The 16,122-nt window shown below is 48.3% G+C and overlaps 1 protein-coding gene across 2 annotated transcripts in view; it reads right to left on the bottom strand.

Moving 5' to 3' along the window:
- The window catches only part of LOC125706565 (UPF0606 protein KIAA1549L-like), a 35,740-nt gene extending 20,231 nt beyond the window's left edge, over positions 1-15,509 (bottom strand). For both annotated transcript variants that reach the window (XM_048973298.1, XM_048973297.1), the window contains exons 1-6: positions 15,023-15,509; positions 3,027-3,389; positions 2,291-2,788; positions 2,092-2,207; positions 735-954; positions 291-424 (exon numbers count right to left, since the gene is read on the bottom strand). In XM_048973298.1, the coding sequence (XP_048829255.1) occupies positions 291-424; positions 735-954; positions 2,092-2,207; positions 2,291-2,788; positions 3,027-3,389; positions 15,023-15,203 (1,512 nt within the window). In that variant the 5' untranslated portion in view covers positions 15,204-15,509. The remainder of the gene's footprint in view (positions 1-290; positions 425-734; positions 955-2,091; positions 2,208-2,290; positions 2,789-3,026; positions 3,390-15,022) is intronic.
- Positions 15,510-16,122: the final 613 nt, after the last annotated feature.

Below are 16,122 nucleotides of genomic sequence, written 5' to 3'. Positions count from 1 at the left end.
CATTTAGTTACCTGTCAGCAGATCGTTTGTGTGTTATGTGAATCACAGACTTACAACAAATAGAGTCTTTTTTAATAAAGGACATGTTCAAATGTGTTTAATAACCTAAGGAAATATGATTTCTAAAAAGTGTTTACAAAATGTAATATTTTATAGCTGTATTCTAGTTCAGTTTGCTGCAGATTTGCAGTTATTAAACCTCCAGGTGATAAATATGAGGCAGTAGGCCGGTGCAGAGGCAGCTCAGGACTAGGTGGGTTTCGCTGAGCTTTCGGGGGGGGGTCAGGTACCTGAACAGAAAGCTTAGCAGAGCTATTGAGGACTTTGGACTGCGCCTCCATGAAGACGCTCTCCAGCCTCTGCTCCATACTTTGGACGAAAGCACAGGAAGTGATGTCATCGCCCGGGCCCACAAACCTGAGAACTGAGTTAAGACAAGCAAGGTCAGGGGGTCACGCGTCTGCATACAGAGATGCGGAACTGTCCAGCACTGCGGCGAATTCAGTGCCTGCAACTGTGGAACCTGGCCGATCATCAGCCACTTATCTAAGCATCTAAGAAAATTACTGAATCAGAATCGGGACTCTTGTCTTTATTGTCATATAACACAGGTGCACATTATGAAAAAGTAAGTTAATTTATGCTTATAATAATCATCAGGACAAAGACAGTGGGCTGCCTGTATATGTTTTGCTTACTAGTCAGACCGTCACCTGATACCACGCCGCTCTTACCTGTCTTCACCAGCAGGGTGGGGTCAGGTGGTGGCCTCCAGGGCTCGCCGGCCAGCAGTATGGCCTGCACCAGCGGTACTGCCTGCTTTACGTCCCCCAGCAGCCGGTCGGCACCATATGCGGCCAGGGCCTCCGCCACCGTGGACGCTGTGAGGACGGCCGAGCCGCTGACCGCGTAGTAACCCACGGTTACGTTCCATGTGCCAGTCACATTGCCAATCTGGGGGTCGAAGGTTTGGGCTTCTGTTAAAATGAGCATGATGACTTACAGCGACCCCTAATCTAAACAGGCCCAGCCTCAGAGGGACACGTGCATCACGCAAAGATCATGGGCTTTACTGTAGATGTAGCTGTGTGAAGTAAACAGCATTAAAAAAACACACAAAACAGTCATATGTCTGAGAAAAGGACAGACAGCAAAACTTGACGCAGTCATTTCAGAGTCACTGATGGGCATTTTCACATATTTCTCATTTGACAAGAAAGGAAATAACCCAAAATGTCCCTCCTGTACATAGCTGATAGTGACTGGTTTGCTCCTTCTCCCCTCATTCTCTCCTCCCCTCTCTCTTCCTCACTCCTTCTCCCCCCACCCTTTCTTTCCTCCTTTTTTCTTTCCTCTTCATTCCTTCTCTCCCCTCTCCTCTTTCTCTCCTCCCCTCCCCATCTCTCCTCCTTCACCCTTTCTCTCCTCCGCTCTTCTTCTTCCACCTCCCGATTTCCTCTCCTCCTCTCCCCCACTTTTGTCTTTCCTCCTCTCTCCTTCCCCTTCCCTTTTTCTCTCCTCCTCCCCCCTCCTTCATTCCCCTCCCCTCTTTCTCTCCTCCTCTCCTCTCTCCTCTCCTCTGTGGTGCACATGCCCTGAGGCTCAGCAGCTAGGAAGGGAAGGCAGCGTTTAAAATACCAATGAGACAGTAGGGGCTCAAGGCTGGGGAAGTTGGGGGGGGGCGAGGGAGGGGAGGGCTGCTGTGTTGGCATTCATGCACTGTTCGGCCCCTGAGCTGTGCGATGCTGTGTGGGAGAGAAGCAAGGACGGGTCCACATGGCTCATAAACCCATGATGACATGAGAACCTTGTGGTCCATCTGACCAACCAAACCCTAACTGTGAGTCAGACCCTAACCCTGACCCTAAAAGGAAGAAGAAAACACTCATTAAGTATAAAATACACCAACAACCTCTTAGGTACAAGGCAAAAACATTCTAGACATCGCAATAAATAAATAAAATATTAATGCTGTATATTCTGAGCTGTTCCTTTTCAATATAAGCTAGTGAAGTGAACTTGCTGGAATTCATTCTGGGCTGTTTCTCCTCGTGATGCACTCCCCCTCGCCAGTCCCCCCGGGAGGCTGACCTGAGCTTGTACGGTGCTGAGATTCAGCGCCTTCTGCAGGGCACGGCTGAGCCCGCGCGGGAGGTTCTGTCTCAGTGCACCATCCATCCTCTTCCCCCTGAAGTGGACGGACAGCACTGCGGGAGGGAGGAGCCAGAGGACGTCAACGTTAGCGGCCAATGAGGAGGAGCCACGTCACAGCCGGCGGGGAGCCTCTCACCTGTCTTCACCCACATCTCCTCAGTGACATTGCATTGCAGCATGGGGCTCTCTGTCAGGGAGGCGTTGTACACACTGACTGCGGTCTTTGTGGATGTGAAAGTCAGTGGTGTGGCACTTGTTGTGGTCTGCGTGGAGGTTAAATCGGTTGTAGTCGTCTTCATTGTGGTTTTCTCCAAGACCTTCCCCTCAGTCCTGCTCGTGTGGGTCTGCGTAGTGCTGGCCAACCGCGTGGTGGTGTCAGAGGTGACGGTGGTGGTCCTCGCGGCATCCGTGACCGCGGTCGTGGTCGTGATGGTCGTGGTGGTCGTTTCAGGGGAAGCGTCTGTCACGGTGAGTGGCGGCGCCCCAGAGGCATCTGTGGTTGTGGGGTCTACAAGCAGCGAATCGCTGGTGCCCATCGAAGCCAGGCCGCGCTCCAGGTGGGTGGCATCCACTTCGCTTGGCGAGGAAACGGGCGTCGCTGTGGCCGGAGGCGAACCGGAGACCACCGCCTCGTCTGTGGCGTAGGGGCAAGAAGAACCATAAACATCACTACAGGTGCAAGTGGGGAGGGGAGAAGGGAGGCTGTAGATGACCGATCTGAAGATATGCTTGAAGGAGCGGCATCTGGCCTGGAGTGTCTGTCGGTGCGTGAGGTGGGTCTAGGTCTGGGCGGATGTTCTAGGGTTGGATTCTGGGTGAAGTGGGTAACAGAAGGGGATTCTGGGTAAGTGTGAGCTGAGCCTGGGACTGACCTGAGCTGTAGGCGGGATACACGCTGGTGACCAAAGGGACAGAAGATTCAGCTCCCTTCAATGGGTCTTCTGAAGGCTCTTGGTTTGTTTGGTTTCCATTGTAATTGTCAGAGGCGGCCGGGGAGGCCAGCGTCTGCACTAACGTCTGGGGCCCTTCGACAGAGCCTGCCAGCATGGTGAGTATAGAGGCAAAGGCTGGCTCCTCACGCAGGCTCTCTGCTGCCCCTGCTGGATGGACACGGCTGCGCGCGAGCTGTCCCTCCTCCACCAGCAGAACGCCGGCCAACAATTTGGTCAATCCCGCTGATTGCGTATAGTCAGGGGGGAGGGAAGTCGAAGCCGATCCCTCATAAGCACCTTCCCCTGGAAAAGTAGGGAGAAAACAGAGAGTGCTCACACGTAGTCACTTCAACACTCACATCTGATCTGTCATTCCCCAATGCTAACGCCTAGAATTACACATTTACATTTGTTCATGTTAGGTGTCAATGCAGGATGGTTATACTCAAGCATGTCAGAGTTAAAAGCTCACATATGGCAGCAGTGATGTTCAAAGCTCCGAAGCTGATTATTCACATATGGTCATGTGATGGTGCCGTACCGTCCACGAAAATAGTCACAATAATATTTAGCATGTTGTCCACAGGGGTTTCTTGGAAGACACGTATGTACTGTGAAACGGACAGGAACTGAACACTCGGAAACTCAGAGGCGGGTTGGATTTACACGCGTTTCACATTCACCGGCATGGGCCTGGCAGTCGGACAGAAGGACCGCGGAGGGTTTGCTTTCAGAAGTTTGCTCTCAGGATGCAAAGCAGAATAATGCTGCGTCAGAAGATCTTCATTTCAAAAGAGAGCACTGAGACCTTCCATCCCGCAGATCATCTGACACTAATTCTCAGTCTGTTAGCTCTGCTGCGACACTCTTGAAAACTAATACACTTAAAAAAAAACGTTGTGCTCCTTGCTGGACCTGATGCCGTATAAAGAATGAGAGACCATGGACTGTACCTTAACTCAGACCCAGCTGAATCCAACTTAATTATTCGTCCAGTGGGGTCTGTGAACAACTTACGGATGGAAGGTACTGAGCAGAATTTGGAGCAAGATTCAAGATTCAGGCATTTATTCTGATATGCGCAGGAAACAGTCCTTACACCACATGATGAAAGTGAAACACAAGCAGAGATGAAGGTGCTTATAGTTAGACATTAAATATGTAAATACAGACAGATAAATGCCAGACAAAAAGTGCACAAAATCATTTTTTAAAGTCAGTATATTCAGATTAAGTAAATATGTTTCTAAGTGTGTTATAATTGATGTATAACAGTCACCCGGCGGTTTTTATAAACTGGAAACATATGAAAGTACGAGTATTTAAGCATGAACAGCAGTCAAATGTGTCTGGTCCTGCACGCCTGGCTGCTGACTAAAGGAGGAGAGAGTCACGCTTGAAGCTCTACATTGATGAGCTCAGAGCATTAATAAAAATATCAGGACAAAGTGTAAAACTGCACTTGGCCCCCTCCAGCTGAATTTTGACAAGCAGCCTCGTTGAAATGCCCTATTTTCTTCGCTAAAATTGTGACTCAGTGATAACATTAAAGTGCTATTATGAATACAATAAACTGTTTAACTACATCTGTATATTTGCATGAACGTGTAAGAACCAGGCAGCCCCCCCTGTGGATTAACTGGGTAGTGCACAACTGTCCTTGAGCCACAGTGGAGTGCATTTTCAAAACATATTTTCTGTGGAAATTTACATAACTATAAATTTAATGTCTGTTCATGAGGCCATTGCCTGAAGTCAGAGACTATTCATTTTCATGATTCACTTCAGCATATGCTGTCAATAAATCATAAATTGCAGAAATCACCCGTTCAAAGGCATCTCCAAGCGATTATTCATAGTCAGTGTTATCATTCAGGAAGTTGAGGTCAGTTACTATGAATAAATCAGCACCATTTCCCCCTCCCCACGGTTCACTGACCACCCATTTACCAGAACTGGGGATTCAGGACAGGACTGTGGCGAACCTGGAGTCAGTCCCAGGAAAGACAGGGCACAAGGCGGGGATACCCAGGGTGGGCCATGCCAGTCTATCGCGGGACACACACACACACACACACACACACACACACACACACAGGAGCCAGGACGCTAACCAACAAGGCCTGCTGTTAGGCAACAGTGCTATCCAATGAGCTACCTCTCCACCCTGCTGTTACACTGGTGCACTAACCAACGAGCCTCCGCTCCACCCTGCTGTTACGCTGGTGCACTAACCAACGAGCCTCCGCTCCACCCTGCTGTTACGCTGATGCACTAACCAACGAGCCTCCGCTCCACCCTGCTGTTACGCTGGTGCACTAACCAACGAGCCTCCGCTCCACCCTGCTGTTACGCTGGTGCACTAACCAACGAGCCTCCGCTCCACCCTGCTGTTACGCTGGTGCACTAGCCAACGAGCCTCCGCTCCACCCTGCTGTTACGCTGATGCACTAACCAACGAGCCTCCGCTCCACCCTGCTGTTACGCTGGTGCACTAGCCAACGAGCCTCCGCTCCACCCTGCTGTTACGCTGGTGCACTAACCAACGAGCCTCCGCTCCACCCTGCTGTTACGCTGATGCACTAACTACATTTTTCATGATGCCTCTTTCATAGCCGGGTCACAGGCGGCCTGGATCCTACCCCAAGATACAGGGCACAGGGTGGTGCACCTTATTTAAAGGTTCCTAAAGTTTCCTAAAGTGGCATGCCTTGGGAGAAAACCCACAGAAACACAGAGGCCAGGCACAGATCACATGTACAGAGCCTGAGCGGGAATCAAACCCAGAACCTTGGATGTTCTTAATGTTCAATACAGAATAACAATACAGAATAACGAACAATTCAGAAAAGATGGACCATTTTCATAAAAAAATAAAACATTTCTCAGCAGTAAGGTTCCTCAATAAACATCTCTGTAATTATCTCATCCAGTAAGCAAAGATATGTTCGATAAGCCTGTCCAATAAATAACAGGCTGTGCAATATGTTCTCCCAATAAGCAAAGGTCTGTGCTGTAGGCTTGTCCAATAAATAAGAGTTTGGATAGTATCCTCATCCAATAAACAGCAGTCTATGCTGAATGCTTGTCCAGTACATAAAGGATTTGGGCAGTATGCTCATCCAATAAGCTATGGTCTGTGTTGTACCCTTTCCAATACATAAGGGTTGGGCAGTATGCTTGTCCAGTAAACAAGGGTTTCAGCAGTAAATTCATCCAATAAGCAGGAGTTTGGTAAGCATATTCATCCAATAAAAAAGAGACTACAAATTAAGCTTAGACTTATTGCTCTCTACAAATGAATTAAAAGTGACCTGTTTGTTAATAAAGCAATATACAGGAAGCACAAAAATTATCAGGCGTTTTGACAAACACAATATTAAAGCTCAGTAATAAAGACATTAATAAAGGGAACATACACATGATGTATGAGGTGGCATCAACTGGATTTACGACACCATTGATTGCAGTTCCTATTAAGTAGACAGACACACACAGAGAGACTCTTCGGGTTTAGATTTTCAGCAATGTATAGCTGTCACACGCACCTGCCACATCTCCCAAGATGCATCAGCAAAAGCCCATCCACAACCCTCCATAGTAACAACGCTATTCGCCAAGTTCTTTGTCTGTTGGCCACACCCACCATAGCAAATGCTCATCAAGCCTGGCATCACTGCCACCCACACTGTAGCATGCGCGGGATGTATAGGCCCCCAGCAAACATCTGCTCCAGGTTCATTGAGATGCGGAGCTTCTCACCCACTTATTAACCACAAGCAAACATTTACCCACCAACAGAAGGTACATAATGAACTTCTTGCCTGATCAACATGCACAAATTGCGACTACTCATTTATAAACAGGACGTATACAAATCATTTCAACGTCCCCTACCTATGGAAGAGGTCGCTGTCCCGCCGTACCTTGCTCTTGGCTGAATAAAAACCGTGTCTGAACTGCTGGAAGCAATCCCCAGAGTTACGGAATCGGGGACACGCCACAGGTGGGGCTGGTGGCATGGGGGGCGGGGCCTCGCTGGAGCCACGCCCTCCCACGGCTTGCCCACCTGGTCCCGCAGGGCTCCACCCGCTAGCCAAAAGCCAAAGCTTAAGGGAACCCAGCGGGCTGTGGCAGAGGAGCGGCGGAGGCTCAGAGGTCCAGGTGGTGTAGGAGGGAGGGGCGCGAGGCCTCCATCCTGAGCGGGAGGAATACAGAGCGTCGGGGGCTCAGCGCAGGTCTCCATCTGTCCCCACAGCGCCTCCTCCACCCCCTCGGCTGGAGCAGGGTCCTGCCAGGCTCACTGTCACAGGCAGCTTTAAATATGGAGAGGAGGGTCATTGGCACCAAGCCTGGCTGCTTTACCCAGAACAGAGAGGCTGGAGTCCCAGCGAGAGCTGACACTGATTACGGAGGGGTTTGGAGCATGAGGGACAAACAGGACGCTGAAACCGAGCTTTGTTTGCCATTTGCACAAGTACCAGTACAAAGAGATTGTTTTTGCATATCCAATCATACTATCCTTTTTATACATTCACAAACAAACACACACACATACACACACACAGTCCATGTATTCATATCTTTATGGGGACTCTCCATTCTTCTGTGGGAAGAACCTTAATATTAACCTAACCCTAACCTAACCCTAACATAACCCAGTCATAACCTTAACCACAAGTAACAAAAAACAAAGCACTCACTTGTAACTTTTGGCATTTTTAGTTTCTCTGATTGCATTCACGGACTTGTACAAAACATGATGTCACACTTGCCCCCGCAAGGTTAGAAGTTACAAGTTGTAACTTGTGGAGAAATCTGGTCCCCACAACGTCATTGCAAAAGCACACTCAGAGGTGAGAGAACATAACCAGCCATGCCTCCAACACCCGGGAGCATTGTCCAAGGGGTTAAGAGCCCAAAAGACATCAGACTACTCTGTGGATTACGGGATTCGAACCAGTGACCTTCTGATCACAGGCATAAAGGCCAAACTCAAAGAGCCACACAGAAGCGACAAAGGCTACAATGCACCTCTTGAAACACAGCCAGGAAACCAACAATAAAAGCAAAAAGACCGACTTAAAACCGGCCTCGACAGATCGAATAAACAACGCTTTCACTGGGGTGTGATGCCCTTTCACGCTGACTCTGCCAATCAATGAGAAAAGGTTACTTTAGGCCAAACTGCTTTACACATGGATGGATGGATCGGGACCGGCATGCAGGTGCAAATTCAGTCCTTTGGTCAGACTTATTTCAGGTGCCTGTTGACTGGGGCTGAAACAGTGAATCACTGCACAGCGCCTGTAGGAAAATGCACCCTAGTGGGCAGGACATTGGGTTCTTCATTTTCAGCATCTGCTCACGACTGGTTAAGCGCGGCTCCGACTGTCTGAACTTCCAGCATAAACAGGCTGTAGTCAGCCGGCCCTGATCTTCATCACAAAAGGGCAGAGACTACGAGGGCGGCGTCAGAGGTCCGAGTGACGGGCACGGAGAGGAGCCTGCTGGCCGCCCTCACGCGCTCCCGCAGGTACCTCCCTGTCCGGGGCGCCTCGTTCCCTGACTGGATTTAACACAGTGTGGCGGGATGTACTCATGCTTAATTAGGGGCCTCCTGGCCACTCACGAGTGTCTGACCCTCGCGGCAGAGAGGGATTAATTAAAGTCCAACGGCTCTGCAGATAAAAGCAGAGGGAACGCGGTGCTCTGGAGTTTCTGAAAGAAGCAGTGGCTGTTATATATTAATATGGTCTAACTGCCACCATCCCCCAAAACCAGCCATCATTACGACATCACAAGCTCTAAATCCCCAGCAATAAAACATCAGCACTCCATTTTACCACACGCTATGTCCCGGTCCTATTTTATCACTACCTTTTGGCTTTATCTGAATGTGCCGTGTCTCTCTGCTGACCGTCAAATATTCATACGCAGGCCTAAATCCCAACGTTATCTCCGGCAATTAAAATTCAATTATTTCAATTATTCAGAGTGGTGATAATGATGTCATTAAATATGTTCCTCTAGAAGATTCAATCAAGCCTCATCATCTCGATTCGCACTCAGAGTGACAGATTAAAGCATGTTATCTTTTAGCCGGGCAGAGAAAAGACCACTACGGATTATGTGCTTAATTATTGAAAATCCGTACATGCATGAACAACACAACTGCACTACAGTGAGAGAGAACAGGTATGTGCTTCAGTCACCAGCAGGCTTTAGGCTGGTATCACAAGGCACGCTATGCAGAATCTCACTAATTTACAGATCAATAGCACGATCGTCACCTCAGCTATACACTCGGCCGCACTTGCTGTTCCCAGGGTCTCCTGTTTTTGTAAAGTTTGCCCCATCCTCATCAAACATTGTGATGAAGAAGCATCTCAGCAACACAAAACTTCCTGGGAAATGATTATTTCAAGGTTTCATACAACATTAATGTTAGCTAACGAGTAGCTAGATGATCGTAGCTAGCTAGCTGGTTAGCAGAGCATGATGCTATAGTGTCTCCTAAATAAGGAACGTGTTTATTTTAATGTGGTGACTCTTTGTGGCCAACAGGGGGCCCCCAAACCCCAGGGTCCCATGCAAATGATAAAATGAAACCATAAATCTGCCAGCTAACAGTGTCAGAGGGAGGAAGTGTGCCGGTGATGGCAGTCTAGGGAGAGGTGACCAAGAGCCCCTGAGGGAAAAGGCAGAACAGGAGCCAGGCGAGCATTTTTCCATGGACGCATGGTCAACACGGCCCCCCTGCTGATTATCTGGAGTTGGAGAACCCATCAGAAGCAGGCGATGCCAGAACGGTGGACTCCGGCGCATTCTGACGGAGACGCAGCTTTGGGCGAGGACGACAGCTGACATGTCAGAGTGCTACAGGAACGTCACGGGGAGACAGCAGAACCACACAGTGGGCAGCATGCAGAGAGAGTCATGGTCACACAGCAAGGTCATGGCTAGGAGCGCTAACACAGACACGCCACGCTGAGTCACATCTTCACACTCAGGGAAAGTGTTACCAAGCTGAAGCTGTTAATCCCAGCTCACTGCCCGGCGCAGTCGCAGTGCAAAACGCCCCGCGGTCCAAATCCCAGCTGCAGCACTGGGGTGGCAAGATGCACACATGCCAGGACCGGTCCAGCAGGAAGGCCGAACCTCACCACCGCAGGTCTGCATCAGGCCACTAGGTGGCTCCAGATTATTCCTTCATTTTACCCACAAGGGTCAGGAAGACTAAAAACGGAGAATAGAGCAACACAGGCGAATATGAAATGCAGTCTGGTATCAGTCATCAGACAGGCAGAACTGAACCTTTTCAGTTCACAAACATAAGACCCACCTGAAACCCATCCTTCATGTGAATCTACCCAGAGAGATGAGAAGCACATGGTCAGGTATGCACCTTAATTTCAGGCAAAACACTACTGATTAAAAGCAGTTTTGACTAAAGGCTCCGTCCTCCAAACTGTGGCCCACACCCTCCCATCTGTACCTACACAATCCTCCCTACACTCCCCCCCGTGGACCTCTGCAGTACCATGCATCCACATGGCCTGACCTTCTTAACCAGCCCACCCGCTTGCTTCACCCACCGATGTCAAGCTCTTTACGTTTCATGTCTCTGCGTCCTGCAGGTGCATCAACTCCCAGGGTCGGAGATGCACAGATCGGGGAGGATCAGTGACATCAGCTTCGACCGAGCCACCATCGGCAGAGCAGGACTAGGCCACCATCTCACAGCCCAACACGGGAAACAGGGTGACGTACGACCCGGGGATCCTGTTACACTGCAGTCTCATAAATAAACCGAAACCCCTTGGAGGATGTCCCTCTGTCGGATGAGAAAGATGGAGGCCTGGGTGATCAGCCGGGCAGTTACAGATCTGTGATTTTCTTTGTGGTGAAGAATGATTCAAGGTTACATTGAGGGACTGGAGAATGGCCTCCATGCTCACTATATAAGGAAGCCTTATGAAGTGTCAGGTAGAACCTGCTTTTATCTTCAGAGCTACTTCATGGGCTGAGACGCTTGCAGGCTCCTTTCTGCTCACCACCTCTATACCTAGTTGTTATTTTTGCACTTGTGTCCTTCTTCTTAGCGCGAGCATTCTCCTGTGACCTCTCCCATTAACAAGCTGATTTGGCCACAGACCTGATGCTGACTGCATGCTTTTTGAAGACATCAAACCATTATTTTCAAGCTCTGCAGTATATGAGAAGCGGCACCAAACATATCCGGTGCCAACAATCGCGCCTCATTCAGAATCACTCAGATCATGTGCCTTAGCTGCTCTAATGTTTAATCAAACAGTAGGCGAGCCACTCGCTCCTGTATGCGTGATTCTGTTTTTATGCAGCCACAGCCACACGATTGGCTGCTTAGAAGATCAGGCAGTTGGTGTCGGCAAACAGGTCTACCTAGTGATACTGTAGAGAGCAGAGACCCAAAGAAGAATCAAGCATGAACTTCACTAGCACAAGACGATCTAAGCATGCATCACATGACCGAGCACACCTTCAAATGCTAAACTTTCATTTGCTGAGCATGCTGGGTAATGACAACTTCCCCGCGAGGGCACTGGTAACACTATTAGGCGTGTGGCGCAGTGATAACGCACTCCAGGCAGATGGCACTGGATGCTAATTAGGGGCTGTGTTCAACTGGCTCGGCTACAGATGGTTAGCGCTGTGAAGGCCCAGCGACCGAGCCGCTGGAGCAGAGCCAGCCTGATGGAGATGCTGACCTTACACAGAGACAGCAGGCGGGAAAAGCCACCAGAGCAGAAGGAGCCGCGGCAGCAGCGGCTTCGCTAACGTCTCACACAGATCTTGCTCAGGGTCAGAAAAGGAGCACCTGGACATGACCACAGACAGCGGTGTAGAGACCCATGAGTGACCAGGTTAGTGAAAAGACACGGTGATGGGTGAGGCCTCGGAAGGTGTCCCCAAGCACTGGTTAGTGGGAGGAGCCTCCTATTGGGGAGGGGCAGTGGGAGGGGCTTATGGCATATAGAACAGTGACAGAAATCGGTTAGCTATGCATTCTCAACCTTATCATGTTCATGGACTGTTTTACGTCATGCAAAAATTTCACTGGAGAAACAACCAGGGGGCTGGGAGAGTCAATGGCCAATATCATAAGTTCATTTATTTCAATTTTTACAAATAAAACACACAAATGTGAGGGGTCATAAAAAAATAAAAAGAAATAGTTTATGTTTGGAAATTACCCAACCCCTAAGCCAAACCCCACAGTGCCCCACGACCTGGGGGTCCGGACCCCCTCGTATAGAGCTGCCAAACAGCTTGGTTTACCGAGGTAACACACATCCCGGCAGAGCAGTAATCCCAAAGCAGCCCTGCGGGGCAAGATCCAGGGACAATGAAAAAGGCTAAGGATCCCCAGGAGTGACCAGCAAACGGGCCGCGATCCAGCTCCTGCAGCCACCGGACCCGCGGAGCCACCCAAGCAGTCCAGTGAAGGAGCTTCATGTCTCTGTTTCCCAGATACTGACGCCTCACTCAGAACAAAACAAACTCGGCGGATAACAGTTAGAATCCATTGTGAAAGAGCAGTGTTCTAATTCCATCGCTTTTCTGGAGTTTGCCCAAATTACATCCTAATGATGCAAAGAATCCAGCTTTCATAGAGCTGGGGAGGGCACTACACTCTATTTGTGTCGGCCCCCAGCATACAGTTTAGTAGCTATTTAAAACGTATTCATTCATTATTTTATTTTAGACAAGAGCAGGATTCGGGTATAATCATGTCTACTGGCTGCGGTATTACACCTGACGAAATCAGGGATGAGAGAGAGAGGGGGAGAGAATAAGCACTTTCAATCCATTCAGTGCTGAAAATGATCCATATAACAATTTTTATTAAGCTGTGTCAAAGGGATTAGAACTATTTTGATGTCGGTTGGTTTCTAACAATGCGTTCATTTGTTGATTTTTTTTTTTACTTCAACAGATGTAAACAGTACTTTATCCTTCATTTCGTGAAGGGTGCATCACGTTAGCAAATATTCAGGAAAGACACAAAGAGCATAGACACTGGTGTATTACTGCAGGGGGGCACTGGATTTTACACGCACTGTGTGTTAAGGATAAAGGCATGGAGATCGCTGCTGGGATGAACCCGACCCTGTGAGGTACAGCTACGGGACACAAGCCTTTCCGACACCTAGAAATCAAAGCCTCACAACCAGCCCACACAAGTGTTACTAGCAAATACACACACACACGACTCCCAAGTTCAGACGCGGAGCTGTAATTAACCCTTCCGTCAGCGCAGTGTGTGTCCAGCACCACTGCCAGTTCTGCTCTCAAATGGGGGTTTTTTGTGCCAGCAGATCACTGGTGCCGTCCTGTTACACAATGACTCACAACAGGCCGATCGAATCCAGAATCCGACACCGACCCCACAGGCCCATCTCAGACACGGTGTGAGTGTGCGTGTGAGCGTTCCTGTGTATGAGGGAACTTACTCTTTGTAGATAAGACGTTCAGTGTGCAGTGGCTTAGTTGGCATGCAGTGCCAGTCACACCACACCAGATGGTTAAGTGTTCAATTCCCACTGAAGGGCTATGCAGCAGGAATCCTATAGGGTGCTTATGTGCTGATCTCGTTTCAGTTACAATGTGTGTATCTGCATCTATATCTGCCTCTTGTGAATGTATCTGTGCGCTGTGTTTACCTGAGACTGGCTCACCTTGTGTTATAGGCAGATGTTAGTTCTTTTTTTTCGCACAGCCCATACGGGCCTTTACAGCTTTACGCATTCCCTGTGCACTATGTTTGCAGTGTTGCAGTGTGATTATTTATTCTGTTCAAACCATGCCGGAACCATGGCAGAAAGTCTATGCCTGTAACTGATTGGCGTTGGTGTGGAGCGTGCCTGCTATCACAGTACCTTCAGCTTAACCGTTCTTGCTCCCCTGTCCGAAGTCGACGTTTGCATTACAAACATACACCTTAACACTCGTTTAGGTCTTTGCTGGGCACCAGGAAATCATGCTCCACATCCTTTCTAAGACCCAGAGTAAATTACAATACTACAAGCGTATCTAAGCAAATTGCATATAACAAAGTGCTGAGATCCTTCCGGAAAAGCCTATGGCTGGGGAAGACAGACCACCCTCCAGTGACAAATGATGTCACCGTGCTACAGGGGCTTTTTTATGAATGCTGGTAATGCTATCCAACATCCTTTAAACACTGAAGTCTGGAGCATATTACCCTTTGCAAGGAAATCAGCAGCTTAATCGGTGAATCGTGTTAGAAAACGTGCAGTACAATGACACTGTGGTAGATAGATAGATAGATAGATAGATAGATAGATAGATAGATAGATAGATAGATAGATAGATAGATAGATAGATAGATAGATAATCAGAAGTATAACAAACCCAGGGTCACGTGTTCCGCACGCGAAGCGTCTCCAATAAAATTATAAGTTTAAAGTTTTGCAACTTCAGTCATTTAGGCGGCCGTAAAAACTACTGTGGTAAATATGCGAATTTGCAAACGAGAGTGACTGAGGGATGGGATGTATATTATTCGTTTATTCAGATGAACTGGCATGATGTTTGTTTTTTTCCTATCTGAGTTAATTAAATAAAATGCATATTAATGAATTTTGCTCCGTTACTGGGTCAAGCCAATTAAATTAACATATCCAGTTTAATGTATTTTATCAGTATCAGACGCCCTTGTCTAAAAATTAACAATATTACTGTTGTGTCAGTTGCATCTAAAGCATTCATTATAGCAGTTTATGTAGTTTCAGTGTTTCCGTTTTTTTCTCTCTTCCACAGATGGCCGGCTTTTTGAATGTGGTCACCCGGTTCAGATTTACACAGCAAAGCCGAGATTACATTCCTCCCCCCCAAAGCCACATCAAACTAACAAATGACATTTCCCTTACCTTCCGCTGCAAGAGCCGATTGCAAAACAAGTGCCACCATTTCTAGCAAAAGCAGACATTTCATGGGCGCCCCATCCAAAGGTATCTTTGCCTTTTTGCGAACACATACCGAGGCTCTCACACCTCTCCATCCATCCGAAACGTACAAATCATTAAGTCCGCCGCTCGCACCAGACGCCATTTGTGTGTCAAAAGGATGTATTGCAACCGTCCTCCCGAAAAAGACATCTGATCATTGTGGCAGCGGACGGAGAGAAGATCCCTTTATCTCCGGTGGTTGCGCCTTTTGCAATCATGCCATGTTGCTCCGGCACATAGAAGCGGAAACGCATCAGACGCTTTCAGTCACTCTGTCCCCATGCTGCATGTGTGCAAAGCGACCCTCTGCGGCTCCCCAAACACAAGGCTGATATTGCAGTTAGGAGACGTCATTTTATTATGAAAGAAACGCCGGATTTCATGCGCAAGAAGGATCGGGGCGCAGGCGACCGGCAGCGTGCAATTTAACGCCACATAGTGGTTATAAAAGCTATTACTGGCCGGTAGGATAAGTCAGTGTGTAGCCCTTGTACTTTGTGTGAGACGCAATGATTTTTTTAAAAAAGATTCAGTCTTTATTGCATGTATGCATGTGAGGATGATGCTGTTTGCATAATATTTTGCCAGTTTCGTGTTGGGATGACAAACCTCAAACCCTATGGAAATCCAGGAAAAAAAACAAATGAAATGTGAGTGGCACACGTATTCAGGGTAATGCAAAGGTACTCGCTGCCTTGGTATGGGGTATGGGGGAATACAGTCTGACAGGTATGAGTAAAAGGGTGTATAACACACGCTGAAGCTGTATTCACTGACTTACATCTATCTGTTTAGCAGACACCATTATTCAAAGCAACACACAACTGAGAAAGGAGACAGGAGCAATTGGGGTTAAGGATCTTGTTTTGGGGCCAACAGTGAAATTACTCTGCTGACCACAGGATTTGAACGAGTGACCTCCTGATTAGAAGTGCAAAGACACACATCGCCACCCCCTTTTAGTTTCTGATGAGATTTTAATCTAGCCTCACTGCTGACAGGACTAAATTACATCGTGTACA

The sequence above is a fragment of the Brienomyrus brachyistius genome, chromosome 13 (assembly GCF_023856365.1).
Source record: "Brienomyrus brachyistius isolate T26 chromosome 13, BBRACH_0.4, whole genome shotgun sequence".
NCBI lineage: Eukaryota > Metazoa > Chordata > Actinopteri > Osteoglossiformes > Mormyridae > Brienomyrus > Brienomyrus brachyistius.
Note: the sequence above shows the minus strand (reverse complement) of the source record. Positions and strands in the feature narration are given on the sequence as shown.